Below are 27379 nucleotides of genomic sequence, written 5' to 3'. Positions count from 1 at the left end.
TCAGACAGGCCCAGCAGGCAGGATCTAGGGATGTCTCAGCAGCCACCTTCACTACCTGCTGCCTCTGTGGGGAAGGAGGGAGGGAAACACCTCCTTCCCACCCGCTGATGCCCTCTGGCCTTGTGTTCGGCAGGACATGGACGTGGACATCCTGGCCCTGGTCAATGACACCGTGGGGACCATGATGACCTGTGCCTATGACGACCCCTACTGCGAAGTTGGTGTCATCATCGGTAACTCAATTGGACTGGTTTTTTGAGGGTAGGGGAGAAGGGACTGTTTGGGAGTTTCATTTCAGCGAGCTCTGAGTGAATTCGGCGGGAAGGGCACTGACACTATTTAGGAGAAGCAACATAGGGACATGAAAAATTCATTCATTCATCCATTCGACAAGTGTTTACTGAGCACCCATTGTGTGCCGGGCCCTGGGCTTGGCACTGGGTTTGGAGTGGGGAGTTCCTGTGCTCCTGGAACTTTCAGTGGGGAGGTGGGTGAGAGGCCCAGAAGGCCTAGGCTATTAAGATAATTTCAGGTGGTGGTTAGCATGATTAAAAAAAACAAAAAAAACAAAGAGAGTGATGTGACTGTGAGTGGGATGAGGCGTCAGGGAAGCCTCTCTGAGGGGTGGCATTTGAGCCGGGACCTCAGTGATGCAAACCAGGGAGCAAGGTGGAGGCCCGAGGGTAGGGAGTCCCTGCCAAAGGAAAGAGGACACCTACAGGCTTGGAGATGGGAAGGGGTCCAGGGAGGGGGCACTGGGGGAACCCTATAACCGAGTGGTGTCCGGATGAGGTGAGTGAAGGCTGAGAGTCGGAGGCCATTCAAGTGAGAGGGAGAGGACAGACTGGGCAGATTGCACAGGATGTGCACACAGTCACTGTAAGGTCACCGGCTTATCCCCTGAGGGAGACTGGAAGGCACTGGGGGACTCTGGGTGGGCGATGGATAAATGGATGCGCATTTTATTTTATTTTTTTATTTGAGACGGAGTCTTGCTCTGTCGTCCAGGCTGGAGTGCAGTGGCACAGTCTTGGCTTACTGCAACCTCTGCCTCCCGGGCTCAAGCAATTCTCCTGCCTCAGCCTCTTGAGTAGCTGGGATTACAGGTGCCCACCACCACGGCTGGCTAATTTTTTGTATTTTTAGTACAGATGCGGTTTCACAGTGTTTGTCAGGCTGCTCTCAAGCTCCTGACCTCAAGTGATTCACCCGCCTTGGTCTCCCAAAGTGCTGGGATTACAGCCATGAGCCACCGCGCCCGGCCGGATGTGCATTTTTTAAAAGCCCATTTTGGCTGCTGTGTGGATAATAGATTACTGGGGAAAAGAGTGGAAGCAGGGTGACAATCCAAGAGACCACTGGACTGTCAGGCAAGGTGCACTGCAGCTGTGGACCAGAGAGGTCGTGGTGCAATGGGGGTTTCCAGTGGGTGGTCTCCACACCAGAGCTAGGGGGTCTGCTGGAGGAATGTGTGGGAAGGCAGTTTGGGGTACAGTAAAGCTGAATGGCTCTGACTTATAGGTTGTTCTTGAATATCCCCTTCTCCTTTTCCCATTCCTTTACCACTCTTGGGGAAAGTTCTTCTGAATTGCTTTTTCTTAATGTCCCTCAAGACCCTCCTCAGCCTGGCTTTCTCAAAGGGCAGGTTTTTAAAGCTGAGGGGCTCCCTCCACCCTTCTGTTTCCAGGAGCCTCAGAATGGTTCAGGCCCTTGCCAGTCATGGCACCTGCTTGTCACTGTGGCTGCGTCTGGTAACCACAGATTGGGGGGCCACGCCTAAACAGTGTCCGTGCATTTCTGAGAAAAGCTTTTTCCAAATATTACATTCTGCTTTTCTACATTTCTCATTTTCCATGTTGGCATTTAAAATACTCACACCAGAGTATCAGCCAAGGGAAGATACTGAAAAAAAAAAAAAAAAAAAAAACCCCGAAAATTCAAACAGCTTTATTGAGGCATAAAAGTCCTCTGATTTTAGGTGTACAATTCAATGATTTGTAGTAAACGTATAGTTTTGTAACCATCACCACAATCCGATTTTAGAACATTTCCGTCCTCCCAAAAGAGTCCAAAAAGATGGTGCCCACTTGCAGTCATTCCCCAGTGCTCAAGTGTTTGAGGCATTTCCTTGGAGCGATTTTGTGTTTGCATAACGCAATGTTGCTTTCTTAGGTGGTAGCTAATCACAGTCTAAGATAAGGATGCAGCTTATGCTAGAAACAATTTGTGGCAGGCCATAAGTAAGGAATATTTTCAGTATCAAATAGAGAGGAAGCTAAGTAGCTTAAGGAAAGAATTTTCAAAATTACCCTGGGTTGGTGATTTTTTGAAAAAAATATTTACAAGATTATCTTCATTTATCATCCTCTTGTAAGAGCGCTTCGTCAGCTTTCATCCATATTCATCAGCGGACTTCTTCACAATTGACTTCATTCAGAACAGCAAACCCTGAGCACCCTGAGAAGTGCAGACTTGACATGTCAGCTGTTTTCCCCATGTGCTTGGGGCTTGCCCAAGCTGCTTCCCTCAGCGAGAGCCAGCCCCCAGGGAATGAAAAGCACTTTGTGGTACATTGAGGAGGACTCCCCAGCAGTCAAGAGTTCTCTGTCTGTGCCCAGCTGGGAGTCCTCTCTCTGCATATTCTCTCTGATCCCTGGTTCAGGAACTGGCACCAATGCGTGTTACATGGAGGACATGAGCAACATTGACCTGGTGGAGGGCGACGAGGGCAGGATGTGCATCAACACAGAATGGGGGGCCTTCGGGGATGACGGGGCCCTGGAGGACATTCGCACTGAGTTCGACAGGGAGCTGGACCTCGGCTCTCTCAACCCAGGAAAGCAACTGTGAGTTCCCTTCTGGTGTTATCTGGGCATAGGCACCAGGCAGTGCCTAATCACTCAGGTCCCCTGGCTACCTGGGAGGCTTTCCAGTTGTGACTAGCTATCCATCACAACTTTCTTTCTTTTTTTCTTTCTCTTTTTTTTTTTGAGATGGAGTCTCACTCTCTAGCCCAGGCTGAAGTGCGGTGGCACGATCTTGGCTCGCTGCAACCTCCACCTTCCAGGCTCAAGCAATCCTCCCACCTCAGTCTCCAGAGGAGTTGGGACTACAGGCATGGGCCACCATGCCTGGCTAATTTTTGTATTTTTTGTAGAGTCAGGGTTTTGCCATGTTGGCTAGGCTGGTTTTGCACTCCTGAGCTCAGGCAATCCTCCCGCCTCAGCCTCCCAAAGTGCTGGGATTACAGGCATGAGTCACCATGCATGGCCCCATTACAACAAATTTCTAAGGCATTGCTTGTATTTCAGTTTCATCTGACAAATGAGGAAATAGAAGCCAAGGACATTGAAAGATTTCCCTAAGTCATAACCCTAATAACCCTAATTCTAATTCAGTCAGTATTTGTGGGTTACGTATGTGCATGAAAGGCACTGAAGATAAGAGCACTCGGACACTTGGCCGCAGAACACACCTGGGCAGTGAGGAGAAGGCAGGCGCAGCCGAACTCGTCGTGTTCGCATGTCCCCCAGCTGCCTTGCTTTCTCAGAGGCCTAATCGCTCAGCAGGTGGTGACTCTGGCAGGACCTTCCCTCTGTGTTTGCTGTCCACCATTTTTATTTTGATGCTCAAATTGTTTCAGATTTGGCCAAAGGAAGCCTCTGAAGCTGCCTCCTGTGTCCTTTTGACATGTTCCATCACTCTTTAAGTACTTCCTTATTTCCTGGCACCGTAAGACGTTCCCGGCTCATGTCACACTTTCCTAGCCCCAGCCCTGGAATCAGCCATTTTGTCAAGACATGCTGGTGAATTTCAAGCACCTTCTAGGAGCGATTCAAACACTAGAACTGTGCACCCGGGAAGCACATTCCACTTTGGTGGCACCTACTCCAGGCACATGCCTGTGCTCTAGTGACCCATTGCAGTCATGTCCCAAGGATGTGGTGTCCATTTTTTGAATTTTATCATCTTCACCCATTTCCATTTTACTTAAAATAAATTCTATTCCTTCCAGGCCTGGTGGCTCATGCGTGTAATCCCAGCACTTTGGGAGGCTGAGGTGGGAGGACTGCTTTAGTCCTGGAATTTGAGACCGCTTGGGCAACATAGTGAGACCAGTCTCTATAAAAATAAAAATTAAAAAAAAAATTAGTCAGGTGTGATGGCAGATGCCTGTAGTTCCAACCACTCAGGAGACTGAGGTGGGAGGATCACTTGAACCAGGGAGGTCCAGGGTGCAGTAAGCTGTGATCATACCATTGCACTCCAGCCTGGGCAACAGAGCAAGACCCTGTCTCAAAATATATATATATATTATATTCCCTGACATCCACCCTAAATTTCTTTTGATTGTCTTCTGTTTCGTCAATGCTCAAAGACTTTTTTTTTTTTTTGAGATGGAGTCTCACTCTGTCGCCTAGGCTGGAGTGCAGTGGTGCAATCTTGGCTCACTGCAACCTCTGCCTTCTGGGTTCAAGCAATTCCCCTGCCTTAGCCTCCTGAGTAGCTGGGATTACAGGCATGCGCCACCATGCCCGGCTAATTTTTTTGTATTTTTAGTAGAGACAGGGTTTCACCATATTGGCCAGGCTGGTCTCAAACTCTTGACCTTGTGATCCACCCGCCTTGGCCTCCCAAAGTGCTGGGATTACAGGCGTGAGTCACTGTACCTGGCCTGTTCTAAGACTTTTTATAGTGAACTATATAAAGTAGATTGTGACATAGATTGTTCTTGATTTTGTGTCTTATTGTGTTTGGAAAATAAACATTATATTTAGGCCTGATGCGGTGGCCCTTATCTGTAATTCCAGTGCTTCGGGAGGCCAGGGCAGGAGAAACACTGGAGGCCAGGAGTTTATGATAAGCCTAGGCAACATAATGAGATTCTGTCTCTACAAAAATAAAAAAATTAGCCAGGTGTGATGATGCACACCTATGGGAGGCTGAGGCAGGAGGATCACTTGAGGCCAGGAGTTCGAGGCTGCAGTGAGCTATGATTGCACCACTGCACGTTAGCCTGGGTGACAGAACGAGATCCTGTCTCCAATAATAATAATAATAATAATAATAATAATAATAATAATAATATTCAATAGTCTGCCTGGGAAACAATTAGGAATTGTTGGTGTGCAGACTTGGAGTAAAGCTGTAGGTAGCCATGGCAATGTTAAATCCACATTGTTGTAGAGCCTGTCTGGGGCTGTCCAAGCCCATCTCACAAGCACGGCATCTTTCTCTCTTGGACAGAAGCTTGATGTAGGAGTGGGAAGCATCTGAGTGTGAAATTTGACTTGTCGCATCATGTTTGAGTGATTTTGGGAAAATACCCAAAGTCTGTGAAATTGAGAGTCCCTATGCTCGGTGTGAGAATGGTACCCATGGCCAGGGTGATTTGAGACAAAAGTTCTTGCCATCCAGCACTTTGTGAGAAGGAGGGAATCTTAGCTCAGCCCTCTCCCATGTGCTCCTTCCTGTGGGCTCTTGGTCTTCGGGAAATGATGCAGCTTAATCAAAGGGGCTACGTCCACAGATCTGTTCACCAACCTGCAGGTTCGAGAAGATGATCAGTGGCCTGTACCTGGGGGAACTTGTCAGGCTTATCTTGCTGAAGATGGCCAAGGCTGGCCTCCTGTTCGGTGGTGAGAAATCTTCTGCTCTCCACACTAAGGGCAAGATCGAAACACGGCACGTGGCTGCCATGGAGAAGTAAGCAAGTCCCCCTGCCTTGGCTCTGTGGAGGGCTGGGATGGGAGGCCCAGGTGTGGGGTGCTCCATGTGGTAGGACAGCAGGAGGGACTAGATCCTCCTCCTTCACCAGGAAGATTTCAGACCTGGGCGTGGCTTCAGATGGGTTAGCGATTTCTGCCATGACTCAGATGAGAGGTTCTTGTTGGTTTCATCAGTGAGGGACTCTGCTGTCAGAGGGCCACCCTCTTCCCATGTTCTGTTGCCTTCTTGTTAAAGTGGTAACTTGTAGCATTTTTAGGATCACAGATCCTTTTGAGAACTTTATTCAGGTTCCAGACCCTCAGCCCCGAAAATGTACATTCACACACAAGTTTGCTTACAATATCAGGGCATCCTTGGACACTAAGCTCATGTGTGGAATCCAAGTCCAGAACTCCTGTGATAGCAGAGCCTTCTCCACCTGCTCCCATCAGGAACTGGCTCTGAATGTGGTGATGTGAGGCCTTACACACAGGTCCCTCGCATGGAGCTGGCTGGTGAAGGCCGCAGGTGAAGGCAGCTGGCCCCGGCGTGACTGCATTGCCATCCAGCACATCTGAGGGTCCTGCTCCTCAGGCTTAGAAACCCTGGCATTGCCTTGACTTTGTGATTAGTTTAGATTTTGAGCTCAGCCGCATGGCGCTGACCTGCAGCATCTATGTCTATGCAGAACTTGGCAGAGACAGAATTTCCATGAAAGTCAGCGTAGCACAGGGTGATTAAAAATGTGGGTGCTAGAATCTAACTGCTGAGTTCAAATCTCGGCTCTAGCCCTTACTAGCTGTGCAGCCATGGAAAAGTTTCTCACCCTTTCTGCACTCACATCTCTCATCTGTACGATAGGGTAATGACGGTGCCTCCCGCAGGATTTTTGTGGGCGTTGAAGGAGTTACTATGTGTAAAATCCTTAGACAAGTACCTGGCTCATGGTGACTGCTCAGTTAGTGGCAGCTGCTACTATCAATGTTGATATTGTTATTTTTATTCTATACCATGGGCCTGCCTATTAATTTTCACAATCCTGAGAGGTGGAGAAGCTTGTTCCCCCAGGAGGATACCAATGGGATGGAGAAGTGTGGTTCACTCATTCCTGTCCCCTGGCCAGGTATAAAGAAGGCCTTGCTAATACAAGAGAGATCCTGGTGGACCTGGGTCTGGAACCGTCTGAGGCTGACTGCATTGCCGTCCAGCATGTCTGTACCATCGTCTCCTTCCGCTCGGCCAATCTCTGTGCAGCAGCTCTGGCGGCCATCCTGACACGCCTCCGGGAGAACAAGAAGGTGGAACGGCTCCGGACCACGGTGGGCATGGATGGCACCCTCTACAAGATACACCCTCAGTGAGTGCTGCCTGCCAGCCACAGCCCCACAAATGAGTCTCCCTGGAGCAGGGCCCCAGTGTCTTCTGGACTATCCTGCCTATCGGGGGTCTGGAGCCATCAGCCCCTCTTGTTGGTTCTGAGATTACAAGGGAAAGGGTGAATCCAGGGCCCGCATTCATCTAGCTGGCTGGGTTGCTTTTGGGGATTACTCTTAAAGAAATATTCTGCTAAAGCCAATTGCCTGATTAGGAATGCTGTCCATCCATGTATCTATGTCCACCCATCCATCACCCACCCGCCCATTCATCTCTCCATTCATTCTTCCATCTAGCCATTATTTACTGAACACCTACTATGTGGTTAAGACTGGGAAGTAAGATACACCTAGTCATAGATGGGGAAAAATAGAGATGGCACAGGTTGCCAAGATTATGGGAAGGGTCCTGGTAGGAAAACACAGGGAAATGGGAATTTTCCAGAAGGAAGGAGAGTGAAAGCCCCTTTGGCTACCGGGGTGGACTTGGAAGTCAAGTGGTTACACCCTGGAAAGAGCTGAGAAAGAAAATCCTTCTCTTTGGACAGAAATGATGTTCAGCCAATACATTATGCACAGACTGGTTGAAATGTTCGTTGACAGAATAAGCACTTCCCCGAGCCTCCCAAGTGCCTTCCACTGCCCCAGCTTCTTAGTCCCTCCCTCCTCTCATCCCCTCCCCTCCCTACCATCAGCAAATAAAGGGCTGAGCCCCGCCCCGCAGGGCCCTCTGGGACTGGGTTCACTGCTGCCCCTGGGTCTGTGCCTGAGCCTGGCCTTTATGATTGCTAAATATTTTGCCATCACCCCTGCTTCAGGTACCCAAAACGCCTGCACAAGGTGGTGAGGAAACTGGTCCCAAGCTGTGATGTCCGCTTCCTCCTGTCAGAGAGTGGCAGCACCAAGGGGGCCGCCATGGTGACCGCGGTGGCCTCCCGCCTGCAGGCCCAGCGGAAGCAGATCGACAGGGTGCTGGCTTTGTTCCAGCTGACCCGAGAGCAGCTCGTGGACGTGCAGGCCAAGATGCGGGCTGAGCTGGAGTATGGGCTGAAGAAGAAGAGCCACGGGCTGGCCACGGTCAGGATGCTGCCCACCTACGTCTGCGGGCTGCCGGACGGCACAGGTGGGCCAGCACAGCCTCCCTCTCTGAACAGCCATCCAGGGCTCCCGTCAAAACTCCTTAAAGCCAGTGAGGTTCTTGGTTTTTAGCAACTTGGGTTCACGTCTCTAATGGAGGGCAGGAGTAAGAAGAAGGCTAGTATTCTTTCTAAATCTGTTGGCCTCTGTTAACCCAAGGCATTTGCAGTAAAAACAAAACAAACAAACAAACAAAAACACAAAAAACCTACATTAGGTTATGTGTGTGCACTTATGTGTGTGTAGATGAGAACAGGAGTGTACCCCCCCCGACCCCCAGATCCTGACCCCAGGAACTTTGTTTTAGATGCCTGAGATTGCCTGGGCTTGTCTTCCTGCTGCTTCTCTGGCTCTGTTCTCTTCTGCAGCTTGGCTCACTTCCCTTTCCCTCTCATTGCTTCTGCCCCCAACTTCTCCAACCCTTGATCCTTCTGGTCCTCGGTGCTCAGCCAAAAGAAGCCACTAAGTAGTGAAATCAGTTCTTCAGACAAATTATTTTACCTCTTTGAATCTCACGAGACTCTTCCGGAAATAATGACCTTAGTAAAATGCTTTACATCTTATAATTTGCTTTTGAACCTTTCATTTCATTTCATCCTCACAACCACTTGGAACGTTACCAAAGAGGAAATGGTTCCCATTTTATGGATGCCATACCTGAGACTTACAGAGGCTAGATGACCTACTCATGGTCCAACAGCTGTACTTGGGATCTCTTAACTGAGAGCAGTAAAAGACACTGTTTATTTCATTTTTATTTATTTATTTATTTTTTGAGACGGAGTCTCGCTCTGTTACCCAGGCTGGAGTGCAGTAGCGTGATCTCCGCTCACTGCAAGCTCCGCCTCCCAGGTTCACACCATTCTCCTGCCTCAGCCTCCCGAGTAGCTGGGACTACAGGCGCCCAGCACCACACCCGGATAATTAATTTTTTGTATTTTTAGTAGAGATGCGGTTTCACTGTGTTAGGCAGGATGGTGTCGATCTCCTGACTTCGTGATCCACCCGCCTCGGCCTCCCAAAGTGCTGGGATTACAGGCGTGAGCCACCACGCCAGACCGGAGGCCCCTTGAGTATAAGAATCATGCATTTCCTTGACTGGATGCCCTGTACCCTTCCTTGGGGCTCCCGAGAAGGCTGTCAGTCAGTGAAGCTGAAAGAGCCTTCAGAGGTTCAGTCTCCTGATTTTGCAGATGTGGAAGGATGGGACCTTGCCTCTCTTGCTCAAGATAAAAAGCCATTTCTCAGAAGCCCCAGGTCCCTTGACTCCAGGCCAGGGCTCTTTTCACGGCACCTCACTGGCGATAGTGTAGGTGGTGCCTGGGCCTTTACCACAGAAGTGGAGGCCAAGGAAAGCAGCCTGGCCTCACGCAGGCTCAAGATGCCTGCCCGGGGCCCGGGCACTGTGCAGGGTGGCCCCCACGACCCTCTGGTCTGTGAGGCCCAGGAGTGCAGGCCCTGGGTCTGCTCTGCTCCGATGTCTCCTCTTCCTCCCAATGCCCCGACACAAGTCCCTGTCATGGAATGCAGCCGCCGCTTTCTCCATCACAGAGAAAGGAAAGTTTCTCGCCCTGGATCTTGGGGGAACCAACTTCCGGGTCCTCCTGGTGAAGATCAGAAGTGGACGGAGGTCAGTGCGAATGTACAACAAGATCTTCGCCATCCCCCTGGAGATCATGCAGGGCACTGGTGAGGAGGTAAGTGCCAGCAAGGCCTTTGGGCTCCGAGGTGCCAGCCTGCCACCCTGCATCGATGTTCGCCCGGTGTGAATGCCGCTGTCTCTCTCTCTGCAGCTCTTTGATCACATTGTGCAGTGCATCGCCGACTTCCTGGACTACATGGGCCTCAAGGGAGCCTCCCTACCTTTGGGCTTCACATTCTCATTTCCCTGCAGGCAGATGAGCATTGACAAGGTAAGACAGCCCCACCAGGCTCACGGCCAGCCCAGTGGGCTTCCTTCCTCTACTGAGGCCATCTCCAGGTAACTCCCAGCCAGCCTTCATTTTTACAGGGATCTTGGGTTCAGGGCAGCTGGGAAAACATGATAGAGAATTTCAACAATTTAATTTTAAATCAATTTATCACGATTTTTTAGACTGACCATTCACAGGAGAATTTAGAGTAGTATGCAATAAAGGGACACATGCATAATATTCCTACTAAAAGAGAGGTCGAATCATATTATGGAGAGAGGGAGAAAGAGGTAATGTCCAGTGAAGGCCAGTTATAACAATTGGGCAGTAATACGATCTGTGTCTTTCTGGACAGCCATGTAAACAGGGAATTACAATGGGTTTTTATCGTCTGATGAAAGAAATCTTGCCAGCACATCACAAGAAATACATTTCTTTTTTTTTTTTGAGACAGAGTTTTGCTCTTGTTACCCAGGCTGGAGTGCAATGGCGTGATCTCGGCTCACTGCAACCTCTGCCTCCTGGGTTCAAGCGATTCTCCTGCCTCAGCCTCCCAAGTAGCTGGGATTACAGGCACCTATCACCACGCCTGGCTAATTTTTTGTATTTTTAGTAGAGATGGGGTTTCACCATGTTGGCAAGGCTGGTCACGAACTCCTGACCTCAGGTGATCTACCTGTCTCGGCCTCCCAAAGTGCTAGGATTACAGATGTGAGCCACCACACGTGGCCTGCTTTATAAGTTTTGAAATCAGGAAATGTGAGTTCTCTTTCTTCTTATTCAAGATTGTTTTGGCTATTCGGCACCCCTTCCATTTTCATATGAATTTTAGAAGCAGCTTGTCAATTTCTGCAAAGAAGCCAGCTGAGATTTTCATATGAGTTGAACCTACATATTAATTTGGGGAGTCTGCCACCTTAACAATAGCGCATTCCAATCCATGAACATGGGATGTCTTTCCATTAATTTAGATCTTCTTTATTTTCTTTCAACAATCCTTTGTGGTTTTCAGAGTAAAAGTCTATACTTCTCTTGTTTATTCCTAAGTAATTTGTTCTTTTTGATGCTATTATAAATGGAATTGTTTTCTTTTCTTTTTTTTTTTTTTTTGAGACAAAGTCTCACTCTGTTACTCAGGCTGGAGTACACTGATGTGATCTCAGCTCACTGCAACCTCTGCCTCCTGGGTTCAAGTGATTCCCCTGCCTCGGTCTCCCGAGTAGCTTGGATTACAGGTGTGTGCCACCACAACTGGCTAATTTTTGTATTTTTAGTAGAGATTGGGTTTCACCATGTTGGCCAGGCTGGTCTTGAACTCCTGACCTCAGGTAATTCACCTACCTCAGCCTCTCATAGTGCTGGGATTACAGGCGTGAGCCACTGTGCCTGGCAAGAAATGCATTTCTTTTCTAATATTAGTATCTCAGAAGCAATTGATCACATGGCCACTTTAGCTGACATTGAAGAACATCATAGTTTATCATTTAATGGGTAATTCATAAATATGGAGACATTTATTACAAAATCTTTCTCGTAATTCTAGGGTAAAAACACCCAGGGTTGTCTAGGTGTGGTGGCTCATCTCTGTAATCCTGGCACTTTGGGAGGTCGACATGGAAGGATTGCTTGAGGCCAGGAGTTCAAGACCAGCCTGGGCAACATAGTGAGACCCTGTGTCTTAAAAAACAAACAAACAGGCCAGGAGTGGTGGCTCATGCCTATAATCCTAGCACTTTGGGAGGCCGAGACGGGTGGATCACGAGGTCAGGAGATGGAGATCATCCTGGCTAACATGGTGAAACCCCGTCTCTACTAAAAATACAAAAAAATTAGCCCGGCGTGGTGGCAGGTGCCTGTAGTCCCAGCACTTGGGAGGCTGATGCAGGAGAATGGCGTGAACCCAGGAGGCGGAGCTTGCAGTGAGCTGAGATCGCACCACTACACTCCAGCCTGGGTGACACAGCGAGACTCTGTCTCAAAAAAAAAAACCCAAAAAAACAAACCGTAGCCAGGCATGGTGGCACATGCCTGTGGTCCCAGCTACTGGAGAGTATGAGGTGGGAGGATCGCTTGAGCCCAGGAGATTGAGGTTCCAGTGAGCTATGATCACACCACTGCACTCCAGTTTGGGCAACAGAGACTCCGTCTCTATTAAAAACAAAAACACACACAACAAGCAAGCCAAGTACAGTGACTCATGTCTGTAATCCTAGCACCGTGGGAGGCCAAGATGGGAAGATCACTTGAGTCCAGGAGTTTGAGACCAGCCTGGACAATATAGCAAGACCCCATCTCTAAACGTGTGTGTGTATGTGTGTGTGTGTGTGTTTTTCTGTGTGTAAAAACAAAAAATCACCCAGGCTTAACTTTATGTGTAATGAATAAAGATTTTTAATTGGGAAACTAAGACACAGGAAGGTCAGTATTGTGTGTTTTTTGCATGGTTTTTTTGGTAAACTAGCTTGACCAAGAGGTAGAGCTTAGAAGTGGGGACTAGACACTGGGCTAAGCTCTCAGACTCCCCAGAGCTCCAGTGGGTCATGGGGCCTCGGCCTGGAGCTGACAGTGGGTGAGTGAGGCTGGGCCTTTGCATGAGGCTGGGGCAGAGCTGTCTGTTCTGCAGATGGAGGGAGACAGTTTGCAGCCTCTGCCAGTGCCCACACAGAAAGCCTCCGGGCAGGGACATGTCCTTCTGCAGGGGATTGGGAGCAGGCCCAGATGTGGCCACACAGAGAGGCCCAGTGTCCTTCCTAAGGTCAGAAAACACAGTGTTCAAGAGCACAGGTTCTGGGGTTATGGGCTCCTGTTTTGCAAACCTGTCTCTACTGTTTCCCATATGAATAACCTTGAACAGATTATTTAACTTCTCAGAGGCATGGTTTCCCCATTGGTGAAAATGGAGGAACATGGTGAGGACTAAATGAGCTCGTGTGTGTAAAATGCATAGCGTGGGTCCAGCACCTGGCAGGCACTCAAATCCTAGTATCATCCTTCACTCTCGAGGCAGCGTAGGATTGAAATTCAGCCTGGAAAAGGCCAAGAGGAATCCAGTGCTGGTAATGGTGGTGAGGAAGGGGTGCACTGTCACCAGGGCCTGACATCATAGTGGTGAATTCTCTGCAATCCCTGGCCTCAGCTTCACAGACAGACTCACCAGCTTGTGGAGAGGAGCTCTGTCTTTCTGACAGAGTCTCATCAGCCAAGCTTCCAAGACTGGCATAAAGCAGAATACAGCTTCCTAAATTTATGGTAGAACTCTGGTCAGCTCAGCAGGTCAACCAGAGAGCTCAGGACAATAATAAGGGTAGCACAAAAGATGCACTAAGATTGTGTCCAGGGCCAGGAGCAGTGGCTCACTCCTGTCATCCCAGAACTTTGGGAGGCTGAGGCAGGCAGATCACTTGAGGTCAGGAGTTTGAGACCAGCCTGGCCAACATGGCGAAACCCCAACTCTACTAAAAATACAAAAATTAGCTGGGTATGGTGGCAGGTGCCTGTAATCTCAGCTATTTGGGTGGCTGAGACAGGAGAATCGCTAGAACTCAGGAGGCGGAGGTTGCAGTGAGCTGAGATTACACCATTGCACTCCAGCCTGGGCGACAGAGAAGACTCAGTCTCCAAAAAAAGAAAAAAAACATTTTTTTTTACCGTTTTCTTATTGTGGTAAAATACACATAACATAAATTTCCCACTGTAACTATTTTTTAAATGCACACTTCTATGACATGAAATACATCCGCATTTTTGAGCAGCCATCACCACCATCCATCTCTTAAACTTTTTCTTTTCCATCTGAATTTCTGTACTCATTGAGCGCTGATTCCCTAGGCCCCCCTTCCCCCAGACCCTTGGCTTCTCTACTTATTGGCTGTGTGACCTTGGGCAAGTCATTTAATCTCCCTATTCCTTGGTTTCCTCATCTGAAAATGATTACAAAAATAGAACTCATTTTATAGGTGTGTTTTGTGGTTTTATTTTCATGCAATTATATTCAAGGAATATTTTGCTCAGTGAAGGAATGTGGCATATCCAATAAAGGAATGTGGCACATCCAATAAATGGCCTGGAAGGATCTGGAAGATACATTATTGAATTAGAAAAAAAAATTGCAGTAGTTCACACACAGCGTGAATTTACTTACTTAAAAATATGTGTAATTTCACCCCTGAAAGAAGAAATGGTGGGAAAAAGAAAAAAATACTAATAAGTGGAGAGGAAAAGGTCTGGAAGGATTAATATCAGACTAATGGCAGAGGTTACCTCTCATATTGGGAGGATGGGAGTTGAAGGGAACTCTATCCTTATCAGTAACATTTTAATTTTTTACACTACTAATGCATTCCTGCATTGCTGCTGCCATTAAAAATTAATACACCATCCGGGAGGGTGCCGTGTGCAGCTGTCTGCGGTCCTGACAGGGCACCAGGACACAGCTACTGCTCCTGACTCAGGACACTGGGCCTTTGGTCCTCTCTCTCAGCAGCTCTGAAGGTGTCGTGAAGACACAGTGAAGAAGGAGGGGAGACCCGTGGGCAGCTAAAAGCAAAGACACCCATGGTTGGGGAGAAAAAAGAGAGACATCAAAAAATAGATTAGTTTTGTGTAATTGCAATCAGTAAGAGAGGTTTCCCAGTTGGGAGTGTCTCTCTAATGTTCTACACATACCAACCAGGAAAGGAGCCAGCCAGGGGTCCAGTTTCCCAAGAACTATGGAGGGAAGGAGGGAGACTGGGGCTTGTGGGCTAACGGCCTCAGGGTGAGGTGGCATCCAGCCACGGGGCTGACGGCACTGCCATCAGATTTTCTCACTGCCTTTCCTGTCCCAGAGCTTCTCCTGGCCTAGACACCCTAGCTCTGCCTGCCTTCACCCCCGTGGCTTTCTAGATGATGGAGTGCGAGGCTAGACTAACTCCTGCCTCAGGCTAACAGTGTAACTTTGGGCTTCCTTTTGAGAATTAAAAATACTACTTTCGGGCTGGGCACATCGGCTCACCCCTGTAATCTCAGCAATTTGGGAGGCCGAGGAGGGTGGATCACTTGAGGTCAGGAGTTCGAGACCAGCCTGGCCAACATGATGAAACCTCGTCTCTACTAAAAATACAAAAATTAGCCGGGCGTGGTGGTGTGTGCCTGTAGTCCCAGCTACTCAGGAGGCTGAGGCACGAGAATCGCTTGAACCTGGGAGGCAGAGGTTGCGGTGAGTTGAGATCACACCATTACACTCCAGCCTAGGCAACAGAGTAAGAATCTGTGTCAAAAAAAAAAAAAACAACAAAAAACCTACTTTCTCAGTATTATAAAAATCATATATGTTAATTTTAATTTCAGAAAAATTAGAAAATATAGACAAACAAAAAGGAGAGAGGAAAAGTGATGCATAATTTTGCACCTAGAGAGAGCCAGTGTTAACCCTTTTGGTGTATATATTATTCCAGTCCTTTCTCCAAGTGCGAGTGTATATGTGTGTATGAGTGTAATTTTAAAAATAAAAATAGAATAATTCACCATCTGTATTTGTTTGACGTGCTTTCACTTAACAGTGTGTGGAAAACATCTTTCTCTCACATCAAATGTTCTTTTACAGTGTAATTCTTTATGGGTGTATATCATGTCCCATATCGAGGTACAGGATGATAGATCCATACTGTTGGAGTTTTAGGATACCTCTAGTTTTTCACTGTGAAACATGCTTTGATAAACATTTGATAGCTTTGCCTTTGATCACATCATAATCTGTCCTTGACTAAGTTAGAAGTAGGATCATGGCCAGATGCGGTGACTCACGCCTGTAATTCCAGCACTTTTGGAGGCCAAGTCAGGCGGATCACCTGAGGCCAGAGGTTTGAGACCAGCCTGGCCAACATGGTGAAACCCCATCTCTACTAAAAAATACAAAAGTTAGCTGGGCGTGGTGGCACATGCCTGTAATCCCAGCTACTCGGGAGGCTGAGGCAGGAGAATTGCTTGAACCCGGGAGGTGGAGGTTGTAGTGAGCCGAGATCACGCCATTGCACTCCAGGCTGGGAGACAAGAGTGAAACTCTATCTCAAAAAAAGAAAGAAAGAAAGAAAGAAAAAAGTAGGATCACTATGATCCTAGGCCTTTATTCTGCGTAATCATGGCCAGGGAACATGATTTGACCCTTGAGGAGTATGAATTGCTGCAATGATTCCACTCAGTGGTAGACCTTGTCTGAGTGTTGTGCTCTGTGATGCTGCTGTGCCCAGGGTTAGGGTTGTGGAGGTGGAGGCATAGTCAAAAGCACACATACTTGACAAGCAGCCAGCTATAGTGCCTTGCATCTGTTGGATGTTGAGGTTGTGCAGTGGCCCTAGCAAACTATTGCTCAAATGAATTTCCCCTCCTTTCTTACAGGGAACACTCATAGGGTGGACCAAAGGTTTCAAGGCCACTGACTGTGAAGGGGAGGACGTGGTGGACATGCTCAGGGAAGCCATCAAGAGGAGAAACGTAGGATGTGGTGTTGAGGCTCATGCCTGCTCTTGCTGCCTTCCCCAGGCCCCTCTGCTCTGCCATCCTCTGCCCAGTTCCTATGACTCTGGCCTCTGCCTGCCTTGGGATAACATGCCCCTCCTAAACCTGTTTGGCTTGCACATTCAACTCATAGTAAAGCTGGGGTTTTTTTGTTTTTGTTTTTAGGAGTTTGACCTGGACATTGTTGCAGTCGTGAATGATACAGTGGGGACCATGATGACCTGTGGCTATGAAGATCCTAATTGTGAGATTGGCCTGATTGCAGGTAAGTGGTCAGGCATGGCCCGTTGGCCTAATCCCACTGTATCCATTGATGGTTTCCTTTTAACATAGTGAGAGGGCGGGCATTGTTCCATTATACAGAGGCTCTGCCCAAGGCAGAGATGAAGTTACAATTGGGATTCCAGGTCACCAAGTTCTTTCTGCATTAAGAGCCCTAAGCCAAGGTCATCCTTTCTATTGAGGAAGGATAATGACACAGGAAGAAGAGATTTTTAAATTAGGACCTTGGGGCCAATTGTCATGGAGGGGAAGGAGACTACAGTTGGATCATCTTGGCCTGGGGCTGAGGGAGCTATTATAGATTTTCACTCTGGCTCCAATGTGTGCCTCTTCTGTTCTCTGAATTCTTCTGGTTCTCAGGGTGCACAGGAAGGAGAGGAGCTGGAAAGAAACTTAGAAGAGGGGAAAGGAGTGGCCTGATACAGGCATTTTAGGGGTCTTTGGGAGAAGTCTGGCAGTGATTAAGGCCAAGGGTAGATTCTAGGGGGATGTTCTCTCTAAGAGGGGTAGAATGGGTAGGATTGGAACAGGTGGAGATGGGGACAAAAGGCATTCCAGGTGATAGGCACAGGCTAAGTAATGATAGAACCTAGAAAAGTTGTTCCATTTGATCATCTGGGCTTTCTGGATATAAGCAGCAGGTGGAACAAGGAGATGGGGATGTACTGAGTTATCTCCCATGCCAGGTAAGAGGTTTCCTCTCACTCTAACTCTTACCCACTTTGTGAGCTTGGGCAGGTGGCTTATTCTGTCTGACTTGAGTTTCTTCATCTGTGGGAGGGATTGGGCTAGATCTAGGAGGGCAGAGAGGTGAGGCCTGTTGATTGACTAAAATACTTGCCTGGACTGCTGGGCTGAGAATAGTTCTGAGGCCAAGTCATGGGCAAGGAAGAAGAGGGTGGCTCACAGATGCCAAGCATTTGCTTGTCCAAGACTAGCTGATTCCTCATGGTCCCTTCCAGCTCTGACTGCTAATTTTACAACTGCTTGGAAGCTTTGTGTGCCTATGGCTTAACAATGATAATGATGATGATGATGATGAAGTCGGCAGGTACTGTTTATTGAATGCTTACCATGTGAAGGAAACTTAAAGATATCACTTCATAACAAACCCATAGGCAGGTATTATTTCCTCCTCAGAAATGAAGAAACCGAGCCTCTGAAAGATGAGATGCTTGCCCAAGGTTAGCCAGCTATGACTGTAAAGCTGGAATCGCATCCAGTCGTATCTGACTCCAAGCTTAAATTCTTATTTGCTGCACTCTGCTGCCTTTCTAAAACCTGGTGATGTCTTTGAAGACTAAAGTTCCTTCACAATTCCTTCTAGGAACAGGCAGCAACATGTGCTACATGGAGGACATGAGGAACATCGAGATGGTGGAGGGGGGTGAAGGGAAGATGTGCATCAATACAGAGTGGGGAGGATTTGGAGACAATGGCTGCATAGATGACATCCGGACCCGATACGACACGGAGGTGGATGAGGGGTCCTTGAATCCTGGCAAGCAGAGGTGAAGAGGGTGGATGTGTGCATTTATGTGGGTTGTGTAGTGAGCAACACTACCAGACCTAAGGGGGTACCATAGACAGCATAGCTTTGTGTGCTTATTACAGCTGTCGAATGTCAGTGAAATATCCTATTGGAACAAAAGAAACATATTATGACAAGTTTGCAACAGGTAAAAGGGAAAAGTCCCTTTTTCTAATTACCATAAGGCCCCATAAGGTCTAGTGGTGGTTCTGGAAGTGAGGCAGAGGCTGCCAGCATGTTCATTTGCCAAGGGCATGGTGACTCAGTGAGCCTTCTTGAGATGGGCTTTTAATAAGTCTCTTTCAGAGGCCAACATCTTCAGGCCTTCAAGAGCTGGCTACCAGGTTGGTGACCTTTTCTGGGAGTGGGGAAGTGGCCACCTGTGATGGATGAGAGTGCTGGTTCTCGACCATGATGTCATGTCCCACCATGGGTCACAATCACTTGTGAGGTGTATTCCAATGACTAACCACATGAAAAATACTGAAAATAATGAATGGCCTAAAAAATAAATTAGAGTATATTTCACTTGCATTATGCTATTATGAGAGAAAGGGGTAGCAGAGCTAGAGCTGGCATGTGATATTAGTCCATTCTCCCGTTGCTGTAAAGAACTACCTGAGACTGGGTAATTTATGAAGAAAAGAGGTTTAATTGGCTCACAGTTCCACAGGCTGTGCAGGAAGCATGGCTGGGAGGCCTCAGGAAACTTACCATAATGGCAGAAGGTGAAGGGGAAGCAGGCACGTCTTACATGGCTGGAGAAGGAGGAAGAAAGAGTGAAGGGGGAGGCGTTACACACTATTAAAATAACCAGATCTTGTGAGAACCCACTCACTATCACCAGAACAACAGGGGGGAAATCCACCCCCATGATCCAGTCACCTCCCAGCAGGCCCCTCCTCCAATACTGGGGATTGTAATTCAACATGAGATTTTGGTGGGGACATAAATCCAAATCTTATCACATGCTAAAATTTGATTATTAACCCAGGCCCATCCACTAGAAGAGGAGTTGGCACACTTATTTTGTAAAAGAACAGATAGTAAATGTTTTAGGTTTTGCAGGCCATATGGTCTTTATCAAAACTAAGCTCAGTGTCTTAATATAGAAAATAATGGGAAACTTAGATTTATTGTTATGGGTGCTATCCAAGTTGAGAGCTTGAGCAGATGGGAAATGTGAGGGGATGCTTAGGCCATGGACACCTTGGGAGCTGTTGAACTGAGAATGTTGTCTAGGAAGAGGCTCAGACAAGACCAAGACTGGCCCTGGTGGTTTCTTTCCTCTTTGGCACCAATCTTGTAACTGGAAGGCAGGTGAGTTGTGGTAAGCCCAGCTGAAGCAGGGATTGCTCCAAAAAGAAGGGACCTTCCCTTTGAATCCCAAGTTGGGGCACCTGAGTGTCATGGCTCTTCCCAAGGGGCAGTTCATTCTAGGTTAGCTTTGTGTCTGTAGCCACTGAAGGCTCACATTTTTGGATTGAGGTTTTAAGGGGGCAGCACCTTTGAACTTGCCTTGAAATCACCATTTTTTGTTCTGGTGTTAATTCCCTTAGGCTGATGAGGTCTTGAGCAGTTAAGAGAACCCAAGCCCAGCACATAAATGCTTCCCATTTGACTCTGCAAGCAGTGGCAGTCTGGCTCTGTGTCACTGTTGTTAATGATGATGTGTGTCACCATTACACACCCTGTGCAGAGTGCCTGGTCAGTACAAGGCCCCTTTTCTCTCTTGCTCTCTTGACCCTCATGGAGCTCACGGTCTGGTAGAAAGGAGGAAGGGAATTAATGCTTTTGAGCACCCCTGGTGCATGCAGACAGTTTCAGTGTGTTAACTCACAGAGCAGAATTTGCAGAGTGGAACAGATTTGTAACACAAAGCCAAGGAGAATTGGCTTTGGGGCCAAGACCAGGGACTAAATTTTGCTTAGTGCCCACTGTACCCAGATGCTTGCCTCCTAACAGTCTTGTAGGGGCGCTGCTCTTCTCCCTGTTTTGTAGATGATAGCTTGCAGTGCTTGCTTACATCAAGCAGCTAGTATGTGGCAGAGCTAGGATATGGATCTTGCTCCATGCGTAGCTCCAAAGCCTGGCCTTCTCACATCATGTGGTCTTCTGCATTGCATGTCTGCCCCAACCTTATCCTTCTTCTCCAAACAGATACGAGAAAATGACCAGTGGGATGTACTTGGGGGAGATTGTGCGGCAGATCCTGATCGACCTGACCAAGCAGGGTCTCCTCTTCCGAGGGCAGATTTCAGAGCGTCTCCGGACCAGGGGCATCTTCGAAACCAAGTTCCTGTCCCAGATCGAAAGGTGACCTGTGATCAAGTTCATCGTGAGGCTCTGACTGGCATATGCTGCCACCATGCTGGGGTTGGGCCAATTTGAGGTTTAAAAATAAAAACAGAAAGGCCCTGGCTGGGTAAGGGATTGCCTCCTGGGGCTGCTCTTCTCTTTCCAACTGATTCAGGATCACTTTCAACAATAATAAACTCATGGCCAAACTGGGCTCATCTATAAAGTCCTGCTGTCCCCATCCTCAGGCTGGGCTAATTTGAAACAAACCCCACATCTTACATCAGTTCATCTATAAATATTTCATAATGTATTTCTGAAATATAAGGGTTCTTAATAAAACATAACTACAGTACCATTATCACACTTAAAAAGCTAACGATAAACCTCAATCTCACAAAATATCCTGTTAGTGTTCTTATTTCCTGAATTGCCAAAAATTAATGGTTTTTACAGTTCTTTTGTTTGCATCAGTATCCAGACAAAGTTTATACACTGCATTTGGTTGATATGCTTAAAGAATCTCTTTTAATCTATGGGTTTCCTCTCCCTCTCTTACTTTCCCTTGCAATGTATTTGTTGAAGAAACTGTTGTCTTATCTATGAGTTTCCTGTATTCTAGATTTTGTGGATTGCAGCATTTAGCATTTTCCTCTGTCTTCTTGTATTTCCCAAAAACTCATAGTTAGACCCAGATGCTTAATTAGATTCAGTAGTGAATTCTGGACAAGAATATTTTCTAGGTGGCATTGAGTTGTCTGTCTGTCTCTCTTTCTTTTAGGATGTTATCAGTCATTGATGCATATTGCCTGGATCTATTATTTCACTAGACATCGTAAATGGTGATGATTCCTGCAGTTATTAGCTGGAATACTTCTAGAAAGAGGAACTTTCCCCTATCAACTCTTTGGTGTAATTATCATTTTGAATGGCTGCATATTATACTATGTTACTGTACTATAATTTACTAAACTTTCCCTTTAATATAGGATGTCTAGTTTGTAATTTATAAATTCCTGTTATTCTGAGTAACACCATAGTTTTTCTTTTAGTACACATAGTCATTTGAATACAGTAAATCATTTCCTTAGTAGTAGAAACATTTGGTTAAAAGAGTATTTCACCATGGGCGCAGTATTTTTTTTTTAAAGTAGTTTCAATTTCCATCACCATCAGTTATGTACAAATGTGTCAGTTTCACTGCTTTTTATGCTAGCACTGGATGTTATCTGATGCTTTGTGTTTGGATTTTCTCTCCATTTGTGTTCATTCATTTAATTCTCTTGGTCTTTATGGTCAGATGCCCACAAGTGAAAAATCACTTTTCAGTGGGGAAAAAAGAAACACATTATACATGAAAGTGGTTTACTTAATGAGGCAAATCAGATGGGCTGTTTAAGGGGAGTTCTTATTGTTTAAGGAGAGGATGATGGAATCAGTAACAGCAGCAGCGATTATGTATTTTTGGGGTGTAAATTAGCAAGTGTTCAGCATCCTTCTCCTGTCTAGTCTTCAACCCATCCAATCTGAACAGATGGGTTAAAAATCATCACGCTTGGTGACCAAAGGGATCCTGTTTTGCTGTGTAAAACAGCTTCTCCCTCATAAGCAATAGACCAGCAAGTTTACTTATCTTTGCCTTGCCTTTTTTTTTTCGTAATAAAAGAATAGTTGTTCCTAGACAAGCACAAGGTGGTAACACTCTTAGGCCCCCAGAAAGATTTGCTTCTGCTGCACAAGAGGTGTCTGTTTTGGATGTTTTGATTTCTACAGGTTTCTGTTGTTGTTTTGTTTCTGTTTTCTGAGACAGGGTCTCACTCTGTTGCCTGGGCTGGAGTGCTGTGGTGCAATCACAGCTCAGTGCATCCTCAACCTCCCGGGTTCAAGTTATCCTCCCACCTCAGCTGCCACCACTGCTCCTCTCCCCTGCTCCCATTGCCTGTCAAGTAGCTGGGACTACAGGCACACACCACCACACCTAGCTAATTTTTGTATTTTTTATAGAGATGGAGTTTCACCATGTTGCCCAGGTTGATCTTGAATTCCTGGGCTCAAGCCATCCATCTGCCTAGAACTCCCAAAGTGGTAGGATTACAGGCATGAGCCACCGCGCCCGGCCAGGTTTTGTTTTTTAAAACCTTCGTGGAATAAAAAGAAAATCATATCCACCTAGTGCCAGTGGGAATTGGTAGGTGCTGTGCTGACTGCAGCCCATTTCAAAGCAGTTTGTCAAATGGATGGGACAGTGTTCTCAGGGGGAAGTGCCCTGAATTTACAGTCTTAGAGCTTGAGTTTTAAGATTTATCTTCACTACTTAACCTGTTTATGCTGCGTGATCTGGGGCAGGTTGTTTCACCTCTTTGAACCTCAGTTTCCTGCTTCATAACAGAAATAATTGCCCTGTTGCTTAACCCCCAGGATTGCTCTGAGGATCAGGAAGGGAATGTACTTGAACTAGGTAAGCTGTGAAAGGCTGGGCCCAGGAAGGAATTGCAGGCTTTCTCTTAAGACACACCAGTTAAAAAACCTCTTTTTCTTACTATACAAATGTTATTCATTCATTTTAGAGAATCTAAAAAATACAGATAAACAAAGGAAGAAAAATAAGAATTAAGCTACATGTGGTGGCTGGCTCATGCCTGTAATCCCAGGACTTTGGGAGGCCAAGGCAGGCAGATCACCTGAGGTCAGGTAGCCAACATGGTGAAACTCTGTCTCTACTAAAAATACAAATATTAGCTGGGCATGGTGGTGGGCCTATAATCCCAGCTACTTGGGAGGCTGAGGCAGGAGAATCGCTTGAACCCAGGAAGTGGGTGAGCCGACATCATTGCACTCCAACCTGGGCAACAAGAGTGAAACTCCGCCTCAAAAAGAAGAGAATTACCTGTAATCCTCCCAATGTCTGAATAGATTTCCTTCTGTGTGTGTGTGTGTGTGTGTGTGTGTGTGTGTGTGTGTCTTTTTTTAATCTGGGCAAGGGCAAACATTAAAACAAAAAGCCAGCATCATACAGTGCATAGTATTTTATAATCTATTTTTTCACTGTGTCATGAAGATTTTCCATGGCATGAAATATTCTCATGCAAACTCATCTTTTTTTTTTTTTTTTGAGACAAGATCTTACGCTATTACCCAGGCTGGAGTACAGTGGTATGATCATGGCTCACTGCAACCTCAAACTCCTGAGCTCAAGCAATCCTCATGCCTCAGCCTCCAAATAGGGACTATAGGCATACACAATCATATCTGGCTAATTTAAAATCTTTTAGAGATGGGGTCTTGTTATGTAGCCCAGGCTGGTCTCAAATTCCTGGCCTAAAGTGATTCTCCTGCCTCAGCCTCTTAAAGTGCTGGGATTACAGGTGTAAGCCACTGTGCTGGCCACAAACTCATCTTTAAGATCTACGAAGAATTCTATTGTTTGGCTACACCACCATTTACCTGCTGAATCCCCTGTATGGTCATATAGGTTGTTTCTCAATTGTCTTTCTTGATAACACTCTTCTTCTCTAAGTATTACCTGAGACAGTCAAGGATACAACTTCACATTGCTTGGTGCGGGAGTCAGGGCTCCGTTTAAGTACCATTAGTTCACTGTGAGATGACCAGATGACCAGGGTCTAGACTTGAAGCCAGCCTGCCCCTATGATGGGTGTTTCTCTGCATGTGTTTACAGTCCTACCAGGTTCCCATTCTCTAAGGTTCTGATTGTATTTTGTATATTCATTTATTCACTTGCTCATTGAATATACCCTGCTGGCTGCTACTGAAGATACAGTCTTACCGTCAAAGAGCAGAGAAATGAGAAAAAGGGAAGAAATTGCAGAGAATCAGAAAAAGTTAAATAGAAGGAAAGTTGGCCTCCAGTTGAAGGGGGCCAGAGTGTGGGAGCTGGCACGATTTGTGGGAAAGTGCGAGAGGTGGTGTGAAAGGGCTTGAGTTTGAGCCCCTGCTCTCTAATGAGAGGGCACAGCTCTAGCAGGCTGAGCCGCAGCCTCCTTTTCTGAAAAATGGGTACCTGGTGTGTTGGTTGCTGCAGCTCATATGGCTTCTAGTGAGATCACAGATATGAACATGCTGAACACCAGAGGCATTCACACTTCATTTTTTAAAGTTGATGGAACTTCCAGGGGTGGTGGACCTTCTTGAGTCTCGGCTTCTAAGGCATTCTGCTCCAGCCTAGCTATTGCCTGGGTCAATTTCTCCTCCCTCCTGTAAGGGCATCTAAGAATGGGGAGGCTGTGGGTCACACTGGGCACATCCCGGGGTCCTGGGAAGCAGGTCCTGACTCCCTGCTCTATTGCCTGCAGCGATCGGCTGGCCCTCCTCCAGGTCAGGAGGATTCTGCAGCAGCTGGGCCTGGACAGCACATGTGAGGACAGCATCGTGGTGAAGGAGGTGTGCGGAGCCGTGTCCCGGCGGGCGGCCCAGCTCTGCGGTGCTGGCCTGGCCGCTATAGTGGAAAAAAGGAGAGAAGACCAGGGGCTAGAGCACCTGAGGATCACTGTGGGTGTGGACGGCACCCTGTACAAGCTGCACCCTCAGTGAGTGCCCATGAGAGGCGTGGCGGGTGGGGCTGGGGAGGTGCTGGCGGCTAAGTGTGGACTTGGCATAGCTTCCTCAACTGCGGCATGGGAAGATGCATCCCAGTCCTTTTATGGGAAAGGAGTGCTGTGTGGTCAAGTCACCTATTCAATCTGACAGACAAGGTGTGAGCCCTGGTGCCTCTGCTACCTGGTAATACGATGTGGGAATGTTAGCCGGCCTCTCTAAACCCCAGGTTCCTCATCCACAAAAGGCCAGCACTAATAATCCCTACCACATAGGGCTAAATGTGTGAGGTTGAAATGAGTTAGCACATGTAAAGTGCTTAACACAGGGCTCAAGAAATGTAAGTTGGCTGAGTGCAGTGGCTCATGCCTGTAATGGCAGAGACGGGAGGATCACTTGAGCCTAGGAGTTTGAGACCAGCCTGGGCAACACAGGGAGACTCCATTTCCACAAACATAAATAAATAAAATACAAAATGAACAAAAATTACAAATATTAGCTGGGCGTGATAGTGCATACCTGTGATCCCAGCTACATGGGAGGCTGAGCTGGGGGGCTTGAGCCTGGGAACTCGAGGCTGCAGTGGGCTGTGATTGCACAACTGCAGTCTACACCCTGGGCAACAGAGTGAGACCATGTCTAAAAAAAAAAAAAAAAAAAAAATTAGAAGAAGAAGCTGTTTAGAGCCTTGAAAAGCAAACCAAAGGGAAGAAGCTAAAGAAATTAGATTATGATCATTTATAAATGTTCGGATTCTACATGGAAAGGCTGATGATGTTTCTTTCTCTTTTTCATAGCTTTTCTAGAATATTGCAGGAAACCGTGAAGGAACTAGCCCCTCGATGTGATGTGACATTCATGCTGTCAGAAGATGGCAGTGGAAAAGGGGCAGCACTGATCACTGCTGTGGCCAAGAGGTTACAGCAGGCACAGAAGGAGAACTAGGAACCCCTGGGATTGGACCTGATGCATCTTGGATACTGAACAGCTTTTCCTCTGGCAGATCAGTTGGTCAGAGACCAGTGGGCACCCTCCTGGCTGACCTCACCTTCTGGATGGCCGAAAGAGAACCCCAGGTTCTCGGGTACTCTTAGTATCTTGTACTGGATTTGCAGTGACATCACATGACATCTCTATTTGGTATATTTGGGCCAAAATGGGCCAACTTATGAAATCAAAGTGTCTGTCCTGAGAGATCCCCTTTCAACACATTGTTCAGTTGAGGCTTGAGCTGTCAATTCTCTATGGCTTTCAGTCCTGTGGCTGCTGGACTTGGAAATATATAGAATCTGCCCATGTGGCTGGCAGGCTGTTTCCCCATTGGGATGCTTAAGCCATCTCTTATAGGGGATTGGACCCTGTACTTGTGGATGAACATTGGAGAGCAAGAGGAACTCACGTTATGAACTAGGGGGATCTCATCTAACTTGTCCTTAACTTGCCATGTTGACTTCAAACCTGATAAGAGAACAAAGACTTTGAAGTATCCAGCCCCAGGGTGCAGAGAGGTTGATTGCCAGGGAGCACTGCAGGAATCATTGCATGCTTAAAGCGAGTTATGTCAGCACCCTGTAGGATTTTGTTCCTTATTAAGTGTGTGCCATGTGGTGGGGTGCTGTCTGGGGCATCTGTTTTTCATTTTGCATGTGGTTTGTGTTGCAGCTGTTGATAGTTGTTTTAAGGATTGTTAGGTATAGGAAATCCAGTAAATTCATAAAAAAATTTTGATTTTCCAATAAACTTTGCATGAGGTGCTGATATTTCTTCTGAGAGGCTCACTTGGTAATACCATACTTTGTTGATGGAACAAGGGATGCAGAGTCAGAAGGAGCTTGAGCATTTTTCTCGAGTCCAAACTTACCAACAGGGGTAATATATGGAATATCTTCTACAATATCCTTAACAGATTATCCAGATGTCTTTAGAATACTTCCAGTAACTGAGCATTTCCCACATGATCCTACAGCTCTTGCTTTTGAACGGCTGGAGTTGACTGGAAGTCCTTCTGACTTCTGAGCTCGGTTCCTCCCATACACCCCACTGATCTCCATTCTACCCTGCAGAACTATGTGTAATTGGCCTGTCCC

The 27379-nt window shown here is 47.0% G+C and overlaps 1 protein-coding gene across 2 annotated transcripts in view; it reads left to right on the top strand.

The window, feature by feature from the left end:
• HKDC1 (hexokinase domain containing 1) overlaps positions 1-27032 on the top strand; it is a 46980-nt gene extending 19948 nt beyond the window's left edge. For both annotated transcript variants that reach the window (XM_004049515.5, XM_055353619.2), the window contains exons 6-18: positions 134-233; positions 2663-2846; positions 5551-5706; positions 6833-7066; positions 7901-8205; positions 9771-9916; positions 10013-10132; positions 16508-16603; positions 16793-16892; positions 18237-18420; positions 20601-20756; positions 25052-25285; positions 26090-27032. In XM_004049515.5, coding sequence (XP_004049563.1) covers positions 134-233; positions 2663-2846; positions 5551-5706; positions 6833-7066; positions 7901-8205; positions 9771-9916; positions 10013-10132; positions 16508-16603; positions 16793-16892; positions 18237-18420; positions 20601-20756; positions 25052-25285; positions 26090-26237 — 2163 coding nt within the window. In that variant the 3' untranslated portion in view covers positions 26238-27032. The remainder of the gene's footprint in view (positions 1-133; positions 234-2662; positions 2847-5550; positions 5707-6832; positions 7067-7900; positions 8206-9770; positions 9917-10012; positions 10133-16507; positions 16604-16792; positions 16893-18236; positions 18421-20600; positions 20757-25051; positions 25286-26089) is intronic.
• Positions 27033-27379: the final 347 nt, after the last annotated feature.

The sequence above is a fragment of the Gorilla gorilla genome, chromosome 8, assembly GCF_029281585.2.
Source record: "Gorilla gorilla gorilla isolate KB3781 chromosome 8, NHGRI_mGorGor1-v2.1_pri, whole genome shotgun sequence".
NCBI lineage: Eukaryota > Metazoa > Chordata > Mammalia > Primates > Hominidae > Gorilla > Gorilla gorilla.
The sequence above is the reverse complement of the archived record's forward strand: the minus strand, read 5'-3'. Positions and strand labels throughout refer to the sequence as shown.